The sequence below is a fragment of the Pestalotiopsis fici genome (genome assembly GCF_000516985.1).
Source record: "Pestalotiopsis fici W106-1 unplaced genomic scaffold PFICI_Scf_1, whole genome shotgun sequence".
NCBI classification, from domain to species: Eukaryota; Fungi; Ascomycota; class Sordariomycetes; order Amphisphaeriales; family Sporocadaceae; genus Pestalotiopsis; species Pestalotiopsis fici.
In genome coordinates, this window is record NW_006917091.1 from 87,364 (window position 1) to 104,158 (window position 16,795).

At 48.3% G+C, this 16,795-nt stretch overlaps 5 protein-coding genes across 5 annotated transcripts; 3 read left to right on the plus strand and 2 right to left on the minus strand.

Annotated features, from left to right (window-relative positions):
* Positions 1-1,634: 1,634 nt before the first annotated feature.
* Positions 1,635-2,860, plus strand: PFICI_00029 (uncharacterized protein; the record flags this gene model as incomplete). Its single annotated transcript, XM_007828610.1, has 3 exons — positions 1,635-2,195; positions 2,257-2,707; positions 2,826-2,860. The coding sequence occupies 3 exons, from the start codon at positions 1,635-1,637 to the stop codon at positions 2,858-2,860; spliced, it is 1,047 nt and encodes a 348-aa protein (XP_007826801.1).
* A 4,611-nt stretch (positions 2,861-7,471) lies between these two features.
* Positions 7,472-8,437, plus strand: PFICI_00030 (uncharacterized protein; the record flags this gene model as incomplete). The annotated part of the gene is made up of 1 exon (XM_007828611.1): positions 7,472-8,437. The coding sequence occupies one exon, from the start codon at positions 7,472-7,474 to the stop codon at positions 8,435-8,437; it is 966 nt and encodes a 321-aa protein (XP_007826802.1).
* A 733-nt stretch (positions 8,438-9,170) lies between these two features.
* Positions 9,171-12,747, minus strand: PFICI_00031 (uncharacterized protein; the record flags this gene model as incomplete). The annotated part of the gene is made up of 2 exons (XM_007828612.1): positions 9,171-10,576; positions 10,632-12,747. The coding sequence occupies 2 exons, from the start codon at positions 12,745-12,747 to the stop codon at positions 9,171-9,173; spliced, it is 3,522 nt and encodes a 1,173-aa protein (XP_007826803.1).
* Positions 12,748-13,747: 1,000 nt separating this feature from the next.
* PFICI_00032 (Vacuolar ATPase assembly integral membrane protein VMA21) lies at positions 13,748-14,327 on the plus strand (the record flags this gene model as incomplete). The annotated part of the gene is made up of 3 exons (XM_007828613.1): positions 13,748-13,860; positions 14,009-14,100; positions 14,191-14,327. The coding sequence occupies 3 exons, from the start codon at positions 13,748-13,750 to the stop codon at positions 14,325-14,327; spliced, it is 342 nt and encodes a 113-aa protein (XP_007826804.1).
* Positions 14,328-15,130: 803 nt separating this feature from the next.
* On the minus strand, positions 15,131-16,653 carry PFICI_00033 (uncharacterized protein; the record flags this gene model as incomplete). The annotated part of the gene is made up of 4 exons (XM_007828614.1): positions 15,131-15,771; positions 15,829-15,996; positions 16,069-16,155; positions 16,227-16,653. The coding sequence occupies 4 exons, from the start codon at positions 16,651-16,653 to the stop codon at positions 15,131-15,133; spliced, it is 1,323 nt and encodes a 440-aa protein (XP_007826805.1).
* Positions 16,654-16,795: the final 142 nt, after the last annotated feature.

Sequence of the window (16,795 nt, forward strand, 5' to 3'; positions counted from 1 at the left end):
TTCTACAGCCAGTTCTACAGCCAGTTCTATTGCCAATTGAGTGTGCATCTAGTTGAGTGTGCAGCTAATTGAGTGTGCAGCCAGTTGAGCCAGTTGAGTATATAGCCAGTTGGGAATCCCGACGTTTTGCCGGGAATAAGAAGATTTCAAATAAGAGGGTGAAAAATAAGAAGCACCTTTTCGATGCTCCTTATTTTTTACCTTCTTATTGCCAAAATCTTCTTATTTTTGCCCACAAATTGCCTATTGGGGGAAAACCGAAGACCCTGGTCAAAAGAGTACATCGGAAATCTGACCTTATGGCTGCAAATCGTGGATAAAATAAGAAGGAAGAATTGTGAACAAGTGTGGATCACTTATACAGGCTGTCAACCACCTGCCAGGCTCAAAAGTGGGTATGCTGACGTAAATAAGAGGGTGAAAATAAGCCAGATTCGACTTAAGCCGGTGAGAGAATCACGCCCTAAAGGAGTCTTGATACTTCAGTCAATATATACACACACTTGACATCGCATTGCTGAAGAATGAGGCCCACACAATGCTTTCGGCTTCTGCCCATCAATGGTACAGCATTACGAGAACAACATAATCATGCTTGCAGATGCCCTCTGCATCATCATCAATCCCCACATTGCCCAAGAGACGTGGTCCGAATAGCCGCAAACCGCAGATCAGTGGGACATTAGCTCCGGCTTTCCAGACGGAGGCCTCGAGTTTGGGCCACGTAAAGGAACAACGCCACCGTGTGGTCGCTCTAATGGATGCGGATGTTATGACCATATTTCGTTACGCTGGTATATGTGAGTACGAATTGATATTCATGGTCGAGCAAGTACGTCGACATTTTGGGCCAAACAAGTTCAGCACGCTTCCAAAGGTAAAAAATCAGATGTGATTCTCAAAGATTAGATGTCGGCGCAAATTATAATTTTCCCGCAAGCGCTTGACGTACTAAATTGATCTTGCAAGAGATCTTGAAATAATGATTACGCTCTGGAACGCATGACAGGTAGCTGGTCGGAAACGTGATACAAACATCCGGCAAGATTACCGAGGTTATGCACAAATCTTAATTTCGTAGCATAGCGAGCACAATCCCCCGGATAGGAAATTCCAATTCTTGGCAAATGGGACCGGTCAGCAGAATGACCAGGGAGAGCTGGCGGTGATGCATTAGTTAGCACTTCGGAATCCCATTCTTGGCCAGAGATCTCCGTTGGTACTCCGACAAGGTGCAACAGCGGCGGCAGCGTAATCTGTCATCCTCCATTTGTCACTTTATCTTCTTGCACTTCCTCTGTTCACTTACTATTGCGTAAGTCGACTGTGTTGTGGAGTCACGAGTAGCACATATGGCGCTGTCGACTGCCGGCCGATAAGCGGATGATGGGTGCACAATACAAAAAAAAATGGAGTCTGCTGGGAATTCTCAATATACAGGGTAGTTGTATGCATTTTACTGGGCTCGGTTCAAACATCGCTTAAATGGTATGTAAATATTGCATTAGTCAACATAAATCATGGCGCTCAGGAACCTGCATAGCTACTTATAGCACAGCAGTGCTGTCTTCAAAAGTGTTCCATCGCTCATGACTTTTGGCTATTTTCTTATCCGTTTTACTCGAAGAGTCATGATGGCATCTCCAAGGGCGTATTTTTGGCCACGACAAAAGCCTGTTTTACTCGTTCTTGCCTCACAGATCTTGGCGGCTGTCGTCAATGGATTGGCAAAGACTTTAGAGACGGGATGCGACCGTGTTCATCCACTTCAAATATTGAACATTCGGCTGCTCATCACGGGGGTGGCGTGTCTTGTCTATCTAATGATCACAAAGTCTGCCGACGGATTGTGGGGGCCCGAACACTTGATGATTCACTTATTTGTGAGAGGCATCACTGGTATTTGCGGCGCCGTAGGCTTTTACTTCTCAATCCGATATCTCACACTCGCTGAGGCGACTGCGCTGAACTTTCTAGCCCCGCTAGGCTCCATTTTGCTGGCCAAATACATCTGCGATGAATCTTTTGGTTGGGTAGATATCAGCGCAGCCGTTGCAGCGCTACTAAGCGTTGTCTGCGTTTTGCAACCCAAGGCGATATTTGTTCCCGAAGCTACCACCAACCCGGCTTTAAATCAGGAGCCCCATACAACGATTGGACTTTTATATGGTTCTTTAGGGGTATTTGGTGGAATGGTATGTGACAAACGCAGCGCTCCGGCACCTCAGTCGCAGTTTTAATGCTAAACCGCGACAGGTCTCGCTGACTGCTATACGATACATTGGCACCAAGACGAATCCAGTGATTGGCATTAATTATTTCGCCTGGTTGACTGTTGCAGCGACAACTGTTGGCTTGATGATACTGCCTAATATATCCTGGCCTTCCGGCACTGTTCAGTGGATTCAGCTTCTTCTGATTGGCCTCTTCGGTTTTGGCATGGAGTATCTTCTGGCCATGGGACTGTCTGGTGATGTTCCTGCTACCGCAACAGTCATGATATATTCACAGATCTTCTGGGCTGTCTTGTTTGATTGGTTCAATTCCAAGACTGTGAGCAACTTTTGGACGTGGTTCGGGTCTATAGGTATTTTACTCAGTCTCAGTGCAGCCTCGCTCTCACAGGCCACACGGCCACCTGCATATTCTTTACTTCAGATGCAGGAGGGGGAAGAGATGATTTTACATGACAGGCAGGCTACGAGTAGTACGTCATCCACTTGTATGGAATTGGAAATGATAGAGCAAAATCGACAAAGCGATTCATAATCACTATTTATCAATATTGCAATTATATAATAGCGCTATCAATAACATTATTTCAGCCAAGAGGATCATTGGGGCCAGCCAAATTTTATAGATCTGTAGGCGATACAATACGCAACACGAGTCTAGTAAATAGTCGTGTCAGGGGAGTCAAATTCGCGGCTCGTCAGAAAAAGGAAGCTGGATCTAGCGCGGAAGCCTTTGAGACTACTCGTTTCGCTTGGCCGCCCTCCCGGAACGGCACCTTATCTCACATAAGCAGAAATTTACTCCCGTATAGACGCGACCCGTTTCGACGCATCGTTGCTTCTTTGTAGACTATTGCAATTTATGTTCTCGGCAAACCCGCGCATAGATGGGACACAACGTTGCGTGGTGTATTTGGCCGACTAAAAAGGTTCGGGTGTAAAATATCGTCTCAGGAAAATACGGCCAGAAATGAACCTGAGTACATGATTACCGTTGACATGCCCAAGCCCCCTAGAAGACTGTGAGATGAATGACTTGAGGTGCGAATGTTTGATATGATGCGCATTTATGGATACAGTCATTTATTGTAGCATCGACCGAATGCATGTGTCCCTTTTCGTCTACTTTCTACTTACTTTTGCACTGCTTTTTAGTCCTTTCATGTCTTTTTGCTGGCAAGCCGAAGAGCTACCGCTCCTGTGTTCAAGATGGTGGCCGTGGCTGGCATCAACTTTGTGCCAACCACGATGAGCCTGTGCAGTCTTCCATATTACTCGAGTCTCAGCTCTTTTATTGCTTCGAATAATGCTTTACAATACCTATGCACCGCGAAGTATTTAATCAATGTGCCTACGATGACAACTAGTAAGAAACTCCGATTCTAAGATGTAGATTTTCAGCGTTACTTCTCATATGCGACCAATATATCCGCTTGATCGTACTCGTGAAGATGGAGCTTACAGTTTTGCTAATATGGCCGAACGGTGTATTTGATTGTTAATGGTCTCATAGCAATCGCCCCTGGTGCAACTACGATCATAACCATCACGACGATTATGACAAGTACCACCACGCCGGTCACTACAACCACAGGTGAGATTCGACTATTCAACAACGAGCTACCAGTCCATACATTGCCACCCAAACGATATAGGGCAAAATAGATTTTCCAGAGAAGTTTATGCTTATTTGTCTGCGCGTTAGATGAAGACATATCATTCGTAACCGAGACGGTAGCACCGACTACTACAACCGTTACTGTCATCGAATCCTCCACGGAGACGGTAGGTCAAAAGATTTACCAGTATCACTTTTGGCAATATTCATCACATGCAGCATGGGGTATCCAACCTAATTCATGCTGCTCGGTACAAGGCATCTGTAGAACCCGCTCGCCGGATCGACCATGATTCTGCGAGTATCAGGAGAGTGCTGTGATGTAACTCACGCTAACGACTCTTCTGGATAGGAGATCACAGCTAGAACGACCACAGAGACATCGATAGCGACCACGAGCACCACGATCACAACAACTGTCTGCTCCTCGGGACAGCCTATGATGATGAAGCGAGGCTATGGCGGTCGAACCTGCAATGGCAGCAAGGCCTCGCGCACTCACCCGCCTGAGCATATGTCAACCCCGAATCATCAGAGTGGTTCCAGCCCTGATTTCAGCTCTGGCTCCAACGCCGTGGTCATCAACGATGACAGTGCAGGTGGCGGCTACAAGAACGGGCATGGTGATTACCAACCCGACGGCTATGCAAGTGGCAGTGGTGGCAGCGATGCGAGCCCTGAAAGTTATAGCTCGAATGGTAACAGTGGTTATAATTATGGCAAAATTAGCTCGAGCTTCCGAGGAGGAAAGGGTCAAGGTCAGCTTCCTGATAAGCTTCCATACGAGGATGACAACAGTGGCTTCCATCCAGAACATTCGGCCTACGATGATACTAGCGGCCTATACCCTTATGGCGCCACAACAACAGGAGGGTTTACACTCGTGGTCGCTGATACAGGTACAAACGGACCAACCTTCCAATCACCATCCACGGCCGCCCGCAGCGGCACTTACACCGGCGGACCGACTTTGGACCCAACCATTTGCAGCTGCATTGCATCGATAATCACCAAGACTATTACAGACCATCGCTCTATCTCGACAGAAACCATCACAAGTACTATTACCAAAGTGGCTGATACATCCACTGATACTACAACCACAACAGTCACGAGTACAACGACTAGGACACCGATTGTGTCGGTTACCACTGCTAGCACTACGATTATTGCAACAACCACCTCTACTACGACGCTCACAACCACGACTACGAGCACAACTACATCCACCGCCCCCAACACTGCTACTGTCACCGCCGCCGATATGACTACATACCAGGGACCAGCGCCGGTCAGTATTAACTTTATATCTCTCCCAAATCTTCCCTGCTTCTCGCGTTCGCTCCATTTACACGTGATAATGTGTCAAACTTGTTAATCAATGTTGTAAATGCTGACTTAAATGCATCCACCAGGGTGGAGACGGCTGCGGATGTGACTTTGCCGTTCAGTGCGGTATCACCGTACCCTTCTTTCGCTACTTTTACATCGAGAACACCGCAGTCGACTATTTTGCGTGCATCGACGCCTGTAACCATGTCCGCGCTTGCGATAGCGCAGGGTTCGATGTGATAAATCAGAGGTGCTATATCAGCGAATTTGCTGCAAACAATGACTTCACCTCGTTCTTTGGGAATGCTGCTTTGAAGAATTCCTCCTCGTGCATTTCGACCAGTGCCAGTAGTTCTTGTTCATAGAACTCCAATGCTCTTTCGACTTTTTCTTGATCTTCATATTTGTGCGCTTGGGGGAAGGGAAATGGTCAAGGAGCGTTGGGAGAGTTGAAGATGCAGTAGATATGTACCTAGCATGTCAATTAGTTTCAGTTTCTACTGGCTTATCTTTTCAGACGTAAAAGCATCATTACCTTAGCTTTCAAAGATTCCAATAACTTGGCGGCTTTTGAGGAGAGGAAGAAATTTTTACTGCCTGATAACATGAGATCCATAGATATTTGGAACTAATGCTTTCAAGTTAACGAGAAACCTTGACTACAACCAACCCTTTGGATTAATATCAAGGGATTCACTATCAGGGGATACTATAGCTAGCCTTATTGGTTAACCAGCGTTGGTTCCTCTTCGAGACGCTGGCCTGCACTGGCCCGGAAAAGACTGGTGACTAGCTGGAGAGTGCTATATTGATGCTTGACGGAAGGATTAATTGAGAAAGACATGCTGGAAGATACTGTTCTCATATAAATCATTCGTTTTTGGTTTAAATCAATGTTCATTTTCCAAGGACGACAGTCCAAATATGAAGCTTTTGAGTTTCCATGCGGCACAGTGGGGTTGTTTCAAGACCTAGAGGGTTTTCCTTCGTCTTCATCATCTTATTCTTGCCTTTCTTTTGTCACGCTGCGTACTCCTAGAGTCTGCTGATTCATCATGGATACACCTTGAAGTGTCTGTAATCAGGCGGTAAATACGTACAACTTAATTTTGCATGTTGTTATGTAGCCTATTTTGGTGTGCTAGCAAGTGTATTTACATGACCCTTTCTGTGAGCAAGGCTTCCCGGTTGATATACTCCGCCGATACCACCCCTCAAGCAACTCAATAATATAACATCGGATGCGTCACATGCCTTTGAGTGTGAAACCCTGGTTAAAATTATCCTGTGGGTGGCGCAGTGGTCTGATTCCAAGAGGCCGTCATTGGTGGCTGTCCAGGCCCCCCAGCCTTGGGTGTGTGGTGTTGAGAGCCTTGTTACACCAGTTGCGGCTTCGCGATCCAACCTCAACAATGATGTTGGAAAGAGGCAGTTCATGGCTTACTCCGAAAACATTTGGGTGCCCGTAACTTATTCACCTGACGATGTAGTGCTACATCACTTGAGGTATGGTGGATATGTTTCCGTCCTCCGACCGAAGCAGGGTCACATCTCGATCTTATGCGTGGGTGTCTGTCGAATCAGCTCCTGCTCAAGTCCTACATTATGCGCCGTGTATTTAGATGGTGTTCGTCTGAACCATTATGATGTACGCGGTCGGATATGAGCTGATGCAGCTTTTCCTGAAGGAATGCATTATTTCGCCTCCTATTGGTTCCCTAGTCAACCGATGACTGTCGGTCGCCGTGTTTCCATTACGTTGCAATGGACGCCACACATCTGCGTGATTATCTCGCGGATTTTAGCACTCTGTGTAGTCCGTAGGGCTATGTAAGTGACCTAATTTTTATAATCATCTGACAAATGACTAGACGCCACAAACATGCAGCTGATGAAAGATAAAGTATCATTGAGAACATTTTTCTACTAGGGTTTAGTAGTATCCATTATTTACTCGACATCAGAGCCTTATCATACTAGAAATTCTACTGAAGTTGGTAGATATAGAGTTAACTTCAAAACTGTATATGCAGACACCAAAAGTTCGTCAGGTTGATTACCGTCACGTCAACAGAATTGATAAGACACGCAAAATCCAATCCAAAATGTCGTGATCAAGTATTGCGGCTGCATCAATGGACAAAGGGCCAGATGTAAGAATCATTATTTACGACAGGATGATTTTGCCGAGCATGGGGATGTCGTTGATGAGTCCCAGATCAACAAGACTTGCAAGGCGTGAGTAGTACTCATCCAGAGCATTGTCCAATAGCCAAATTTCCTGACCATGTCTCGCAGTGCTGTAATCACCTTGAGAGAAGGGGGCGGAAACTCGGATGGCGCGGATGCTGCAGACGTGACTTATCTGTTCAGGACGGATAATCATCGCTATCGTGGCGGTCCCTTCAAAGAGGAATTGAACCCAAAAATCCTGGATAAGTCGACACTCACGATCGCCGAGGCTTGCCGGGCCACCTCTGCCGCGCCCACGTGGTTTCCGCCGGTGAAGCTGCGAGGAAGGAAATTTATCGACGGCGGTGTGACGGAACACAACAATCCTGCTATTCTGGCGTGGCACGAATCAAATGAGATGGCGCACAGGCCTGGCGATACTACAGATTCCAGAAGAACCAAGGGTCCGCAGGTCTTGCTTAGTGTCGGCACGGGAAAAACGAAACAGCCTCGGAGATTTGGGCTTTACAACCTGATTCTTTCGGGCAGACACAAGCTCACAGACACTGAGGAGACACACAGCAAACTCAATCAATTCGTACAAGCTGAAGAATGTCTTTATCGGCGTTTCAATGTTCCCGAGTCAAATTCCACCTTCGAGGTGAAGGGTCTGGATAAGGTCAAATTGGATGCGTGCAAGAAGAAGTCTAGGGGGACGTTCTGGCGGAGACTTCAAAGTTCTGATACCACTGAGACTGGCTCGTTCCAAGATGCAGAAGCAGAACAAACCAGAGGAGGATACAAACCACATAAGTACTTTTACAAGACATACGAAAAGATTCGAAGCCGGGCGGTGCAATATTGCAGGAGTACCAACACCGTCGACAATGAGGATCCCGTAGCAGATATACAGACGTGCGCCAAAAGACTCTTCGCTTTAAGCCAACAGAGAAGAAACGATCAGGATCGCTGGAAAGAGTTTCAAGAGAATCCCAACCCACAATCTCGCGCACCGCCCAACCTGCAATCTCAAAATTCCCTGGGTCCAGCAAACCAGGCAGATTCTCAGCCCAACCCTTGAATCCCATTCGATGACAACGCACACGAGGACAAGATAGAGATCACCGGTTGATTCCTATACAGTTACCCTAATGATATTAATATATCCATGGAACAATCATCATTCCCATCAGTGCCTGACACGAGTGATATCTATCCTTGGCTCGCTGCCAAAGCCTGGTGCCCAACACAAACCTTTTCATCTGGTTATTCCCGCTAACAGCTCCCATGTGCTCTCTTGGGTATAGTCCTATGTGAATGCAGCGATACTATTTTGATTCTTTGTACGTCTCGGCATTGCAAAATTACCTAGTTGTGGTTGAAGACAATACCTAGTGTGACGAGTCTGTCAATAAAGCGCACAAAAGCCAGTTTGCACACAAGAATGGATAAATCACCAAGAATACATTTCATCATAGCTAGAAGATTTATTGCTCGTATCTTATCTGCAACACGGCACGTTTTGATGTGCCACTTGCATTGGCAGGACTTTCATCTTTTCCTCTGGTTTCCGTGATCTTGCCTCGTGATCCACGGCATCACATGTCAAGATTCCTCCTTGCCTTCAGCGATCCCTAATCCATACACTCCACGCAAGTCTATATTCATACAACACGATGCCTTGGGTATAGTCTCTATAACTTTCTCAAATCAAGCACCTCGCTCTCTCATGCAATGGGTAAACGCTTCGTGGCAGATGAGCATGCATTGCTTTTAAACACAAGTGTGCTCATATCATGATTCGTGCCACTGCTTCATGCTTGGGACAATGCAATTGCTTGCGAAGGAGGAACCTCAACCTCCTCTTCCTCCCCAAGAAGCATCTTCTTGCGACATTCCTCCTCTAAACTTTCCTCGTCTTCAACAACACCCTCTACCGAGGCGGCAAGGGTCAGCTTCTTGATGCAAGAGTTGAAGATCATTGTCTCAATCGTCTTTTCGGTGATTAAGCGGATAACCTCGACTTCGCGGGTTTGTCCGATACGGTGTGCTCGGTTCGAAGCCTGCACATCTTCTTGTGGATTGTCTGATTGATCGAAAAGAATGATCTTATTGGCAGCAGTCAAATTGAGACCCGTGCCACCTGCTCCTGTCGTGAGAAGAAAGACTGGAATGTTCGAGTTCTCATTGAATCGCTCAATCTCGGGAAAACGCTCGGCGACACCCGATCTACCAGTCAACTCGCAATACGGAATCTCGGCATAATGCAGTGTCTCTCGGAGTATGTCGATGACCATTTCGTAGCGGGAAAAGACAAGACAGCGGTCTCCGTTGGCTTGATAGCTGCGAATCAATTCCAGTAGCTTCTTGACCTTGGGTGCCTCTTCCCAAGACTTGTGAGCAACATCAAAGCGGCTCAAGTACTTGGGGTAGTCCTTGCACAAGAGATGCAAGCTGAAATCTGACTCGGCCATCAGCTCCTCACGCCACTTGGTCTTGAACCGTGGCTCCTTGCTCTGCACGGGTAGCATGATTGGTGCTTTCCATAGGAGGTCCGTCAGCTCAATAATCATCTCGTCTGTAAAATGTCGTCGAAAGAGCTGAGGGTGTATCGCTGCTTTGCGAAGCTGCTGCCACAGGTTTCCCTTGTCCTTGTTGCCCCTGGCTTTGGTCTTTCCTGCCAGAAAGCTATCCTTGATCCCCTCGTATAGTACCTTTTGACTTCCGGCCAGTGGTATCAACTCAACATGATCTGTCCTCTTAGGAAGGCCTATCACCTCGTCCTTACGTCGTTGCAGAATGAACGGCTTCATTATGGTACGCGCATTGCTGACTCTCTCTTTTGCGAGGGCGGCGAAGTTGAGAATGTCCTTGTTCGGGACCTTGGCTTCAAAGATTGTATGCATCTTTTGTAACACGCCAGATTCGAATAGACTAGGCTCGACGAAACTCAGGAGGCCTAGCAGCTCTTTCAGGTTGTTTTGAACTGGTGTTCCGGTGAGGACTAGCCGCCATTTCGATGGCAGCCGGGACAAATGGTGGTACAGAATCGTGTTCGGGTTCTTGAGCTTATGACCTTCGTCAAAAACTGCGACTTGGGGTTTCAGCTCAGATAGCCAATGTAGATCATCTGCTTTCCTCTCGACCATGGAATACGAAGTCAGCACAACGTCATACTCTTCGGCGATATCTAGAGGATCGATGTCTCGTCGATTGTTCCCTGTATTCAAATCAGTATATCTTCTCCCACGTTGACCTAAAGTCTCGTAACTTACCAGAGTAAATATGGAGGCTGATGGAGGGAGCGAACCTCTCGAATTCATTGGCCCAGTTTTCAAGGGTACTTGGAGGCACCATGATGAGATGAGGCCTCGCATCAGGCTGAGTATCGATGAGATGAGAGATCAGGGATATGACTTGGCAAGTCTTTCCGAGACCCATGTCATCAGCAAGGATCGCGCTATATCCCAGCTTGTGCAGGAGGCTCATCCAGTTGAGGCCAAAAAGTTGGTACGATTTGAGTTGGACATTTTCATCCATAAGGGCAGGGCGCTCTGCAATGGGCAGTGCCTTGTATGTTCGCGTTGAGTCTGACTTGGGCTTTCCATTTGTGTCCATATCCCATTTGTCCATAATGTTCTTGATTAGATCACCTCGTTCAATACACTTGTTGATGACTGTTGTTACAGCGTCGAATGCTTTGAACCAGGTGTCCAGCTTGTCGATGATGATTTCGCCAATATTTCCTTGCTTGGATTTGGCTTTTGAGCCCTTGGTCTTGATCTTCTCAACCTCGTCAAAACTTTCGAATAGTCTCTTTGAGGTGATCAACTGCGAGTCCTTGACTGTGCTTCCTGTCATTCTTGCAAGTGCCTCGGGCGTGCAGGTGTTCAAATACTCGAGGACCTTGCTGTGCTCCTTACGCGGTCCACGGATCTCACTGACACCAGACGCATCTGAGTCCGTGTCAATATCCGTGGGGAAAGGTTCGCTCTCGTCTGTCTCCATCCCGTCCGACAGCTCTATCACTTTCGGCGCAGCCTTTGCTACCGGCGTAGTTTTTGCTACCTTGGGTTCGCTCATCGACTTTTCCTTGCGACTGACCAGCCGACCACGCTTTTTGGCTTGAGGCGTCTTTTCAGAGGCAGATACCAATTTGCGCTTTTTGCTGCCGAGATTACTGAGGGATGGAAGATCATCGTCAGACTCAGAGCCGGAGTCGATAGTGATGACTTCAGAGGCTGCGGCCCGTTGGCGTTGGTTTTTGGCATGCTGAGACTGAGAATCTCCCGACGCACTCGCGCGGGCTGCCATTCTTCCAGGCTTGTCTGGCGATGACCTGCCGGGCGAGGTTGCTGCTGATGAGGTCACATGCGACGATGAGACTGAGAACACCTTGTCTGGTGAAGCGGATCGATTTCTGCGGCCCTTGACTAGGCGTCTGCGAGGCGCAACATTCTTGGCCGGCTCGGGTGAAGGCGGTGGTGAACTCGAACCGGCTCGAGATTTGGATGGTCCTGTCAGTTTCGTTTGTGTCCAAGATTTTGATTGCGACTGATTGGCTATTGTTTTCGATCTTGATCCAAAACTGGCCGTGGAAGCTGCTGGTTTTGTACGGGTTTCATCCAGTAACGATTCAACGGCTGGGGCCATTTGCAAGCCATTGTCCTGTAAAGCGTCCCGGCATTGTCGGTATGTAATCTTTGAATTGCTCTTGACAACACACTTGTGGACTTGCCTAGTGAGATAGCGTAGCCTAATATCGCGAATCTCATTGGGGTCAATGTCTTTGTTGTCGCTCGTCTTGACAAAGGAAGACGGCTTAATTTCACCCCTCATTGGCTTTTGATCATCATCTGAGCTGTCGGATCGCTTGTAATCGTTGGCCAAATCATCGTCAGAGGCGATGTTGCTGAGGAACTGCCGCTTAACAGCTGGTTGAGGTCGGCGCGGTGCAGCAGCAGGCGCTCGGAAGACTGTGCCTGCCGGCGCCATCGCAGACGCCAGTCGACCTGGTGCAGGCCCTGCTTTGGGCGGGTTTGGTGCTTGCCTTTTTTGCGCCGATTGCGTCTGGAATGGCGACGACGCCGGTACTTCGATCACGGTACGTGGGGTGTCCGGGATCGGAGGAGATGAGCGCTGGAGCGTTGTCCGCTTCTCGACAATCTGAGTAGGCTGTGTGGTTCTGTTGATGATTTGTGTCGGTTGCGTCGTGCGATTGACTATTTGTGTAGGCTGAGTGAAGTAAGGCGAAGAATCGGGAATGCTGTGGGCAAGCTCGTCGAGGTCCTCGTCTTCAATTTCGAAGCGTGCAGATTTGGTGTTTGCTGCGTTTGGCGTCGCTGGGAGCGAGGGGGAGCTCGTCCGCAGCCCTGGTATTTTGCCACCCATTTTCTCAACTTCTCTTGATCTCGAGTTGCAAACGGCGGTTCCGAGTTTGCAGTTCTTCCTCTCCTTCCAATCAATCGCCGTAAAGTCTGCTAGCACTTCACTATCGGTGTGAAGAACAGAATGGTGGTGGTGGTAATTGCGCGGGCAATGCTTAAAGCAATTGACAAGGAGACACCAGTGCTAAATGTCTTCAAAGCACCAGTGATTGTCCGTCTCTGCTTCTTTGGGTTGAAGGTGGCAGATTAGCAGCAGGACGGACTTGGTGGGTTGTGTTTAGGAATGGAGTTGCCGTCCCGACTGGAACGTCGGCGGCTTCTTGCACGCGGAAATTTTGGTATGGATGCGCACAGGGACGCGACTAGTACAAACGCGACATCAGCTGACCTTAATTGGCGGTATACTACACACTGCTCAACTAAGGATCTTGGGGCGCCTTCGTTCGGCATTCAAAATGTATAATACGTGAATAATCAACTATTCCAATCTTGTCGAAAAGTATCTTAATTGTTTCGACACTATCACATTCTTTGAGGTCAATGCTGCTATCCAAGGGAATCAATATCATCTAAAGACCAAATGTTCACAAGGCTGTTAGTGCTAGTCACATTAGATCAATGTACGCTGTAAACCACTATGACGGAATCCGGGGCAATCCGCTCATCCACCAGTGAGTGGCCCGCAAAAGGCACGGGCAAAGGGGAAAGAGAAAAAAAAGCACTGACCAGATAGATAGGCAGGTACCAAATCAAAGCAAACGCTTGACTCTTACCTAAGCTCATCCATGAGTTCCGACTCCTTGTGTGAACAATCCACGCTGCCTGCTGCTACCAGCCACAACTAAACGTGTTGTCTCCCTCAACGCCACAGGATAACCAAATACTTCAACTAGAAGCAACAAGTACCTCCCCAAGTCCAAGCCTCATTCCAGGGAAATCCCATCCAAGCAAAGAACCACGAATACACACAGCATCCCCATCTCCCCCCCTCCATCGTCATCATCATGGCAAGCCGCAGAATTGTGTCGACGGAAAAGTCCATCCTGGAGAAAGATGACAGCATCGGCGCCAGCCCCGCGGCCAACGAAAAGTCCAACATTTCTCCTGCCGTGCCCGCGTAAGTTTTTATTATTACTATGTTGATTGCTTTACATGCCGCCGCGAGATCCGTCCCTCGAGGGAGACAAAATGAATCCACTTTCGTTTGAAAGGTCACATTGGAAAAGTCAAACAGGCAGGCCTCAAGACTAATGAACTGATTCCAGGGACGTAATTGTAAAGCTGCTCGCCTTTACATTTGCCATGATTGTCGTGCCGATTGGTTCATACTATGCTACGGTTAATACTCTATTCAAGGGTAAGCTATGATCTGATGTTCTGGGTTTCCTTCCATGTCCATTTACCATTCTTGAATCTCAAATGGCATGTAACTGATAATTGTCAACAGGCAACTCTACATTTGCCGGAGCGCTGGCTGCCATCATGGCAAATGTGGTGCTCATCGCTTACGTGGTTGTCGCTTACAATGAAGACCAGAGCGAGCAGTTGGAAGATAAAAAGAAAGATACCAAGAAGCAACGTTGAATCATCGTCGACGGCAAGGGGCTCAGGGTATTGCAGTCCATACAGTCTGTCTATCTAATATGCCCACGGCGTCATTAGGTGCAAAACCAGCGAGAATCGAAAGCATTGAAATCAGCACGCTTTGTATCAATAATTTTCGAGACAAAAAAGAAATTTTGATTTCGTTTAGTGGCTAAGTCAAGGAAGCCACCATTCTATAGACACATTGCCTAAACTAACACAGTCAAACGACTGTTCTCCCACTGTTGTTGTCACTGGCAATGATTAGCCCCATGTCCTCGTCGTAGATATCATATCTGCGCAGCCCCGTCCTGCCGCGGTCGCAAAGTATTAATGTAGTAAAGTGCTATGTTGTAGGACGTCGCGTTGAAACAGCTCCTGCGAACCAATATCCTCTGTGATCTCAAACACCGTGGAACTAACCGCTCCCCCCATTCGTCGGGCGAGAGGCCATCCTATATCAACGTCTTTCAACGTTTGCTCATAATCTCAAATCCTAACTTCGTATGTACTTAAAATCGAATGTTGCCGTCATGCCAAGCGCCTTGTTGCAAAATGCAAATCACCAGGGTGCAAAAGCTCACTCCCCTGCAATCGCCCCAGACCAAGACCAGCTTCGTGGGCTCTTGACAGAGGAGCTGGCCATTGGGCATCCCGTAGATTGGCGCGAAGCATGGAAATTCCTCCAAAGGTCGCCAGAAGAAGTAGCATTCCGTGTACGGCCGTGGGTATCTCAAGTCGAAACCGGCAAATACAATCCAATGCAGTGCGCATGGTGGGTATGCTCAGCGAGTCCCACAGGTCTAGGCGTTCTTGCTAAAGCGTCGAGTAAACCAGCTCTTTCGTTTATCTCCCATGTCTGGCCTTTGTGCCTCGGCTGAGACTGCTGCTTTGGAGCTCTTCCTCAAAAGCGTACCACCGCCGTTCTTTGGTGGTGGTGGTGGAGCGTGCGAGTTGTCAGGCATAGTCCTGGGCTGCGATGCAGGTTCGCCCAAGACTGGGGGTCGATAACCTGGTGTCTGCCCAAAGCTGATGCCATAGTCATTTTGAGGCTCTTGTTGTCTCTTTTGGGGCGAACGCCGATTGATTGAGCTGTTCTCACTGCTAGTAGGATCAGTCTGGTACCCCGAGTGTTCCCCGTAACTCGCGCTGCCGGACCCGGACGCTACTGTTTCGTAGGATCTGTGGTTTCCGGGACTGGGGTAGACATTTCTGTTCACAGCTGGGTGGCTGTTCATATACGGCTCAGCCGGCTGGCGAGAGTGTCTGTTTCTCGGACCATTCCCGCCATACGGGCCGCCGCCTACTCCAGAATCAAAATTATCAAAGTAACTGTCTCTCGGCCCGCCACTGCGGGGGTCATAGTTGACACTATCTGGGCGCTGAGTCGAGCCGGAGCGGCCACCATAGTAACCCTCATGAGGGAAACGTGGGCCATTGGAGTCTGATTTCATACGGTAAGTATGTTTGTCAGGGAAGCGTGAGCTTCGACTTGGCTTACTGCCATAGTAGCTACTCCTCCTGTTCCAAGTTGACTGTGAGTCCGAGTCTGCTCGGTACACAGATTGGCGGCTGCTATAGCCATCGTCGAACGCAGCCTCAAAACTACGGATCGTGTCCAGAGGTCGTTCCCACTTGCTTCTTGTTGGGTTCGAACGGTCGGGTTCAGCTACGTTCATGTTAGGATTTCTTCTGCTTTTTTTTTTTTCCGTTGGTATAAGTGTTATCAATTTTCACTCACCGATCACGACGCCAGAAGCATCTTTGTGCTGAATTGAAGAAAGAGGTGGTTTCTCGTCCCAATTGATAGCTGCGCGAGCAACGGCGGCTATTTGGGAAGGTTAGTTATAGCTGTATATTTGGCAGATGGGCCTCCCATATCGTAGTCGTTTGACTTACAAGGCTCTGCTTCCTGCATGGCCAATGTAGGGTCGGCTTTAGTGTTTAGTCTCTTTGCTTCCTTCTCTGCGTGTGTCTCGTGGAGTGCTCCGCCCGAGAGTTTGCGACTGTGGCCGTTGGCTGATTCGGGCTTTTGCGATTTGTCGGATCGGAAACTGAAGCCTCTAGATCTAGGTCGTCGTTCCGTTTTCTGTTGCTGTGAAACCGGTGGGTACGCTGACGCTGTTTGCCTTGACTGGGCGTTTGAAAGCTGCTGCTGCTGCTGCTGCTGCTGTTGTCGTGACTGGTACTGTTGCTGAGTCGTCGGTTGTTGAGGCAGCGAGGACTGATTGTTGTAGGAAGTCGAATAGGAGTACTGCTGCTGATCTTGCTGGCTCTGTGACGGCGGAGCTGGCAGCGGATGACGGTTGTATTCGTGGGACGCCATTGTCGCGGACTGGGATCGGCAGCTCTATTATATCGCTTGATCGTGCTACTGGGATATCGGAGGGAAAGGACTAGAGAGGTGGAGTTGATACCAGGAAAGTGGACTGGGTGGATCGACGGCGGACAAGAAAAGAGTGGGCAAT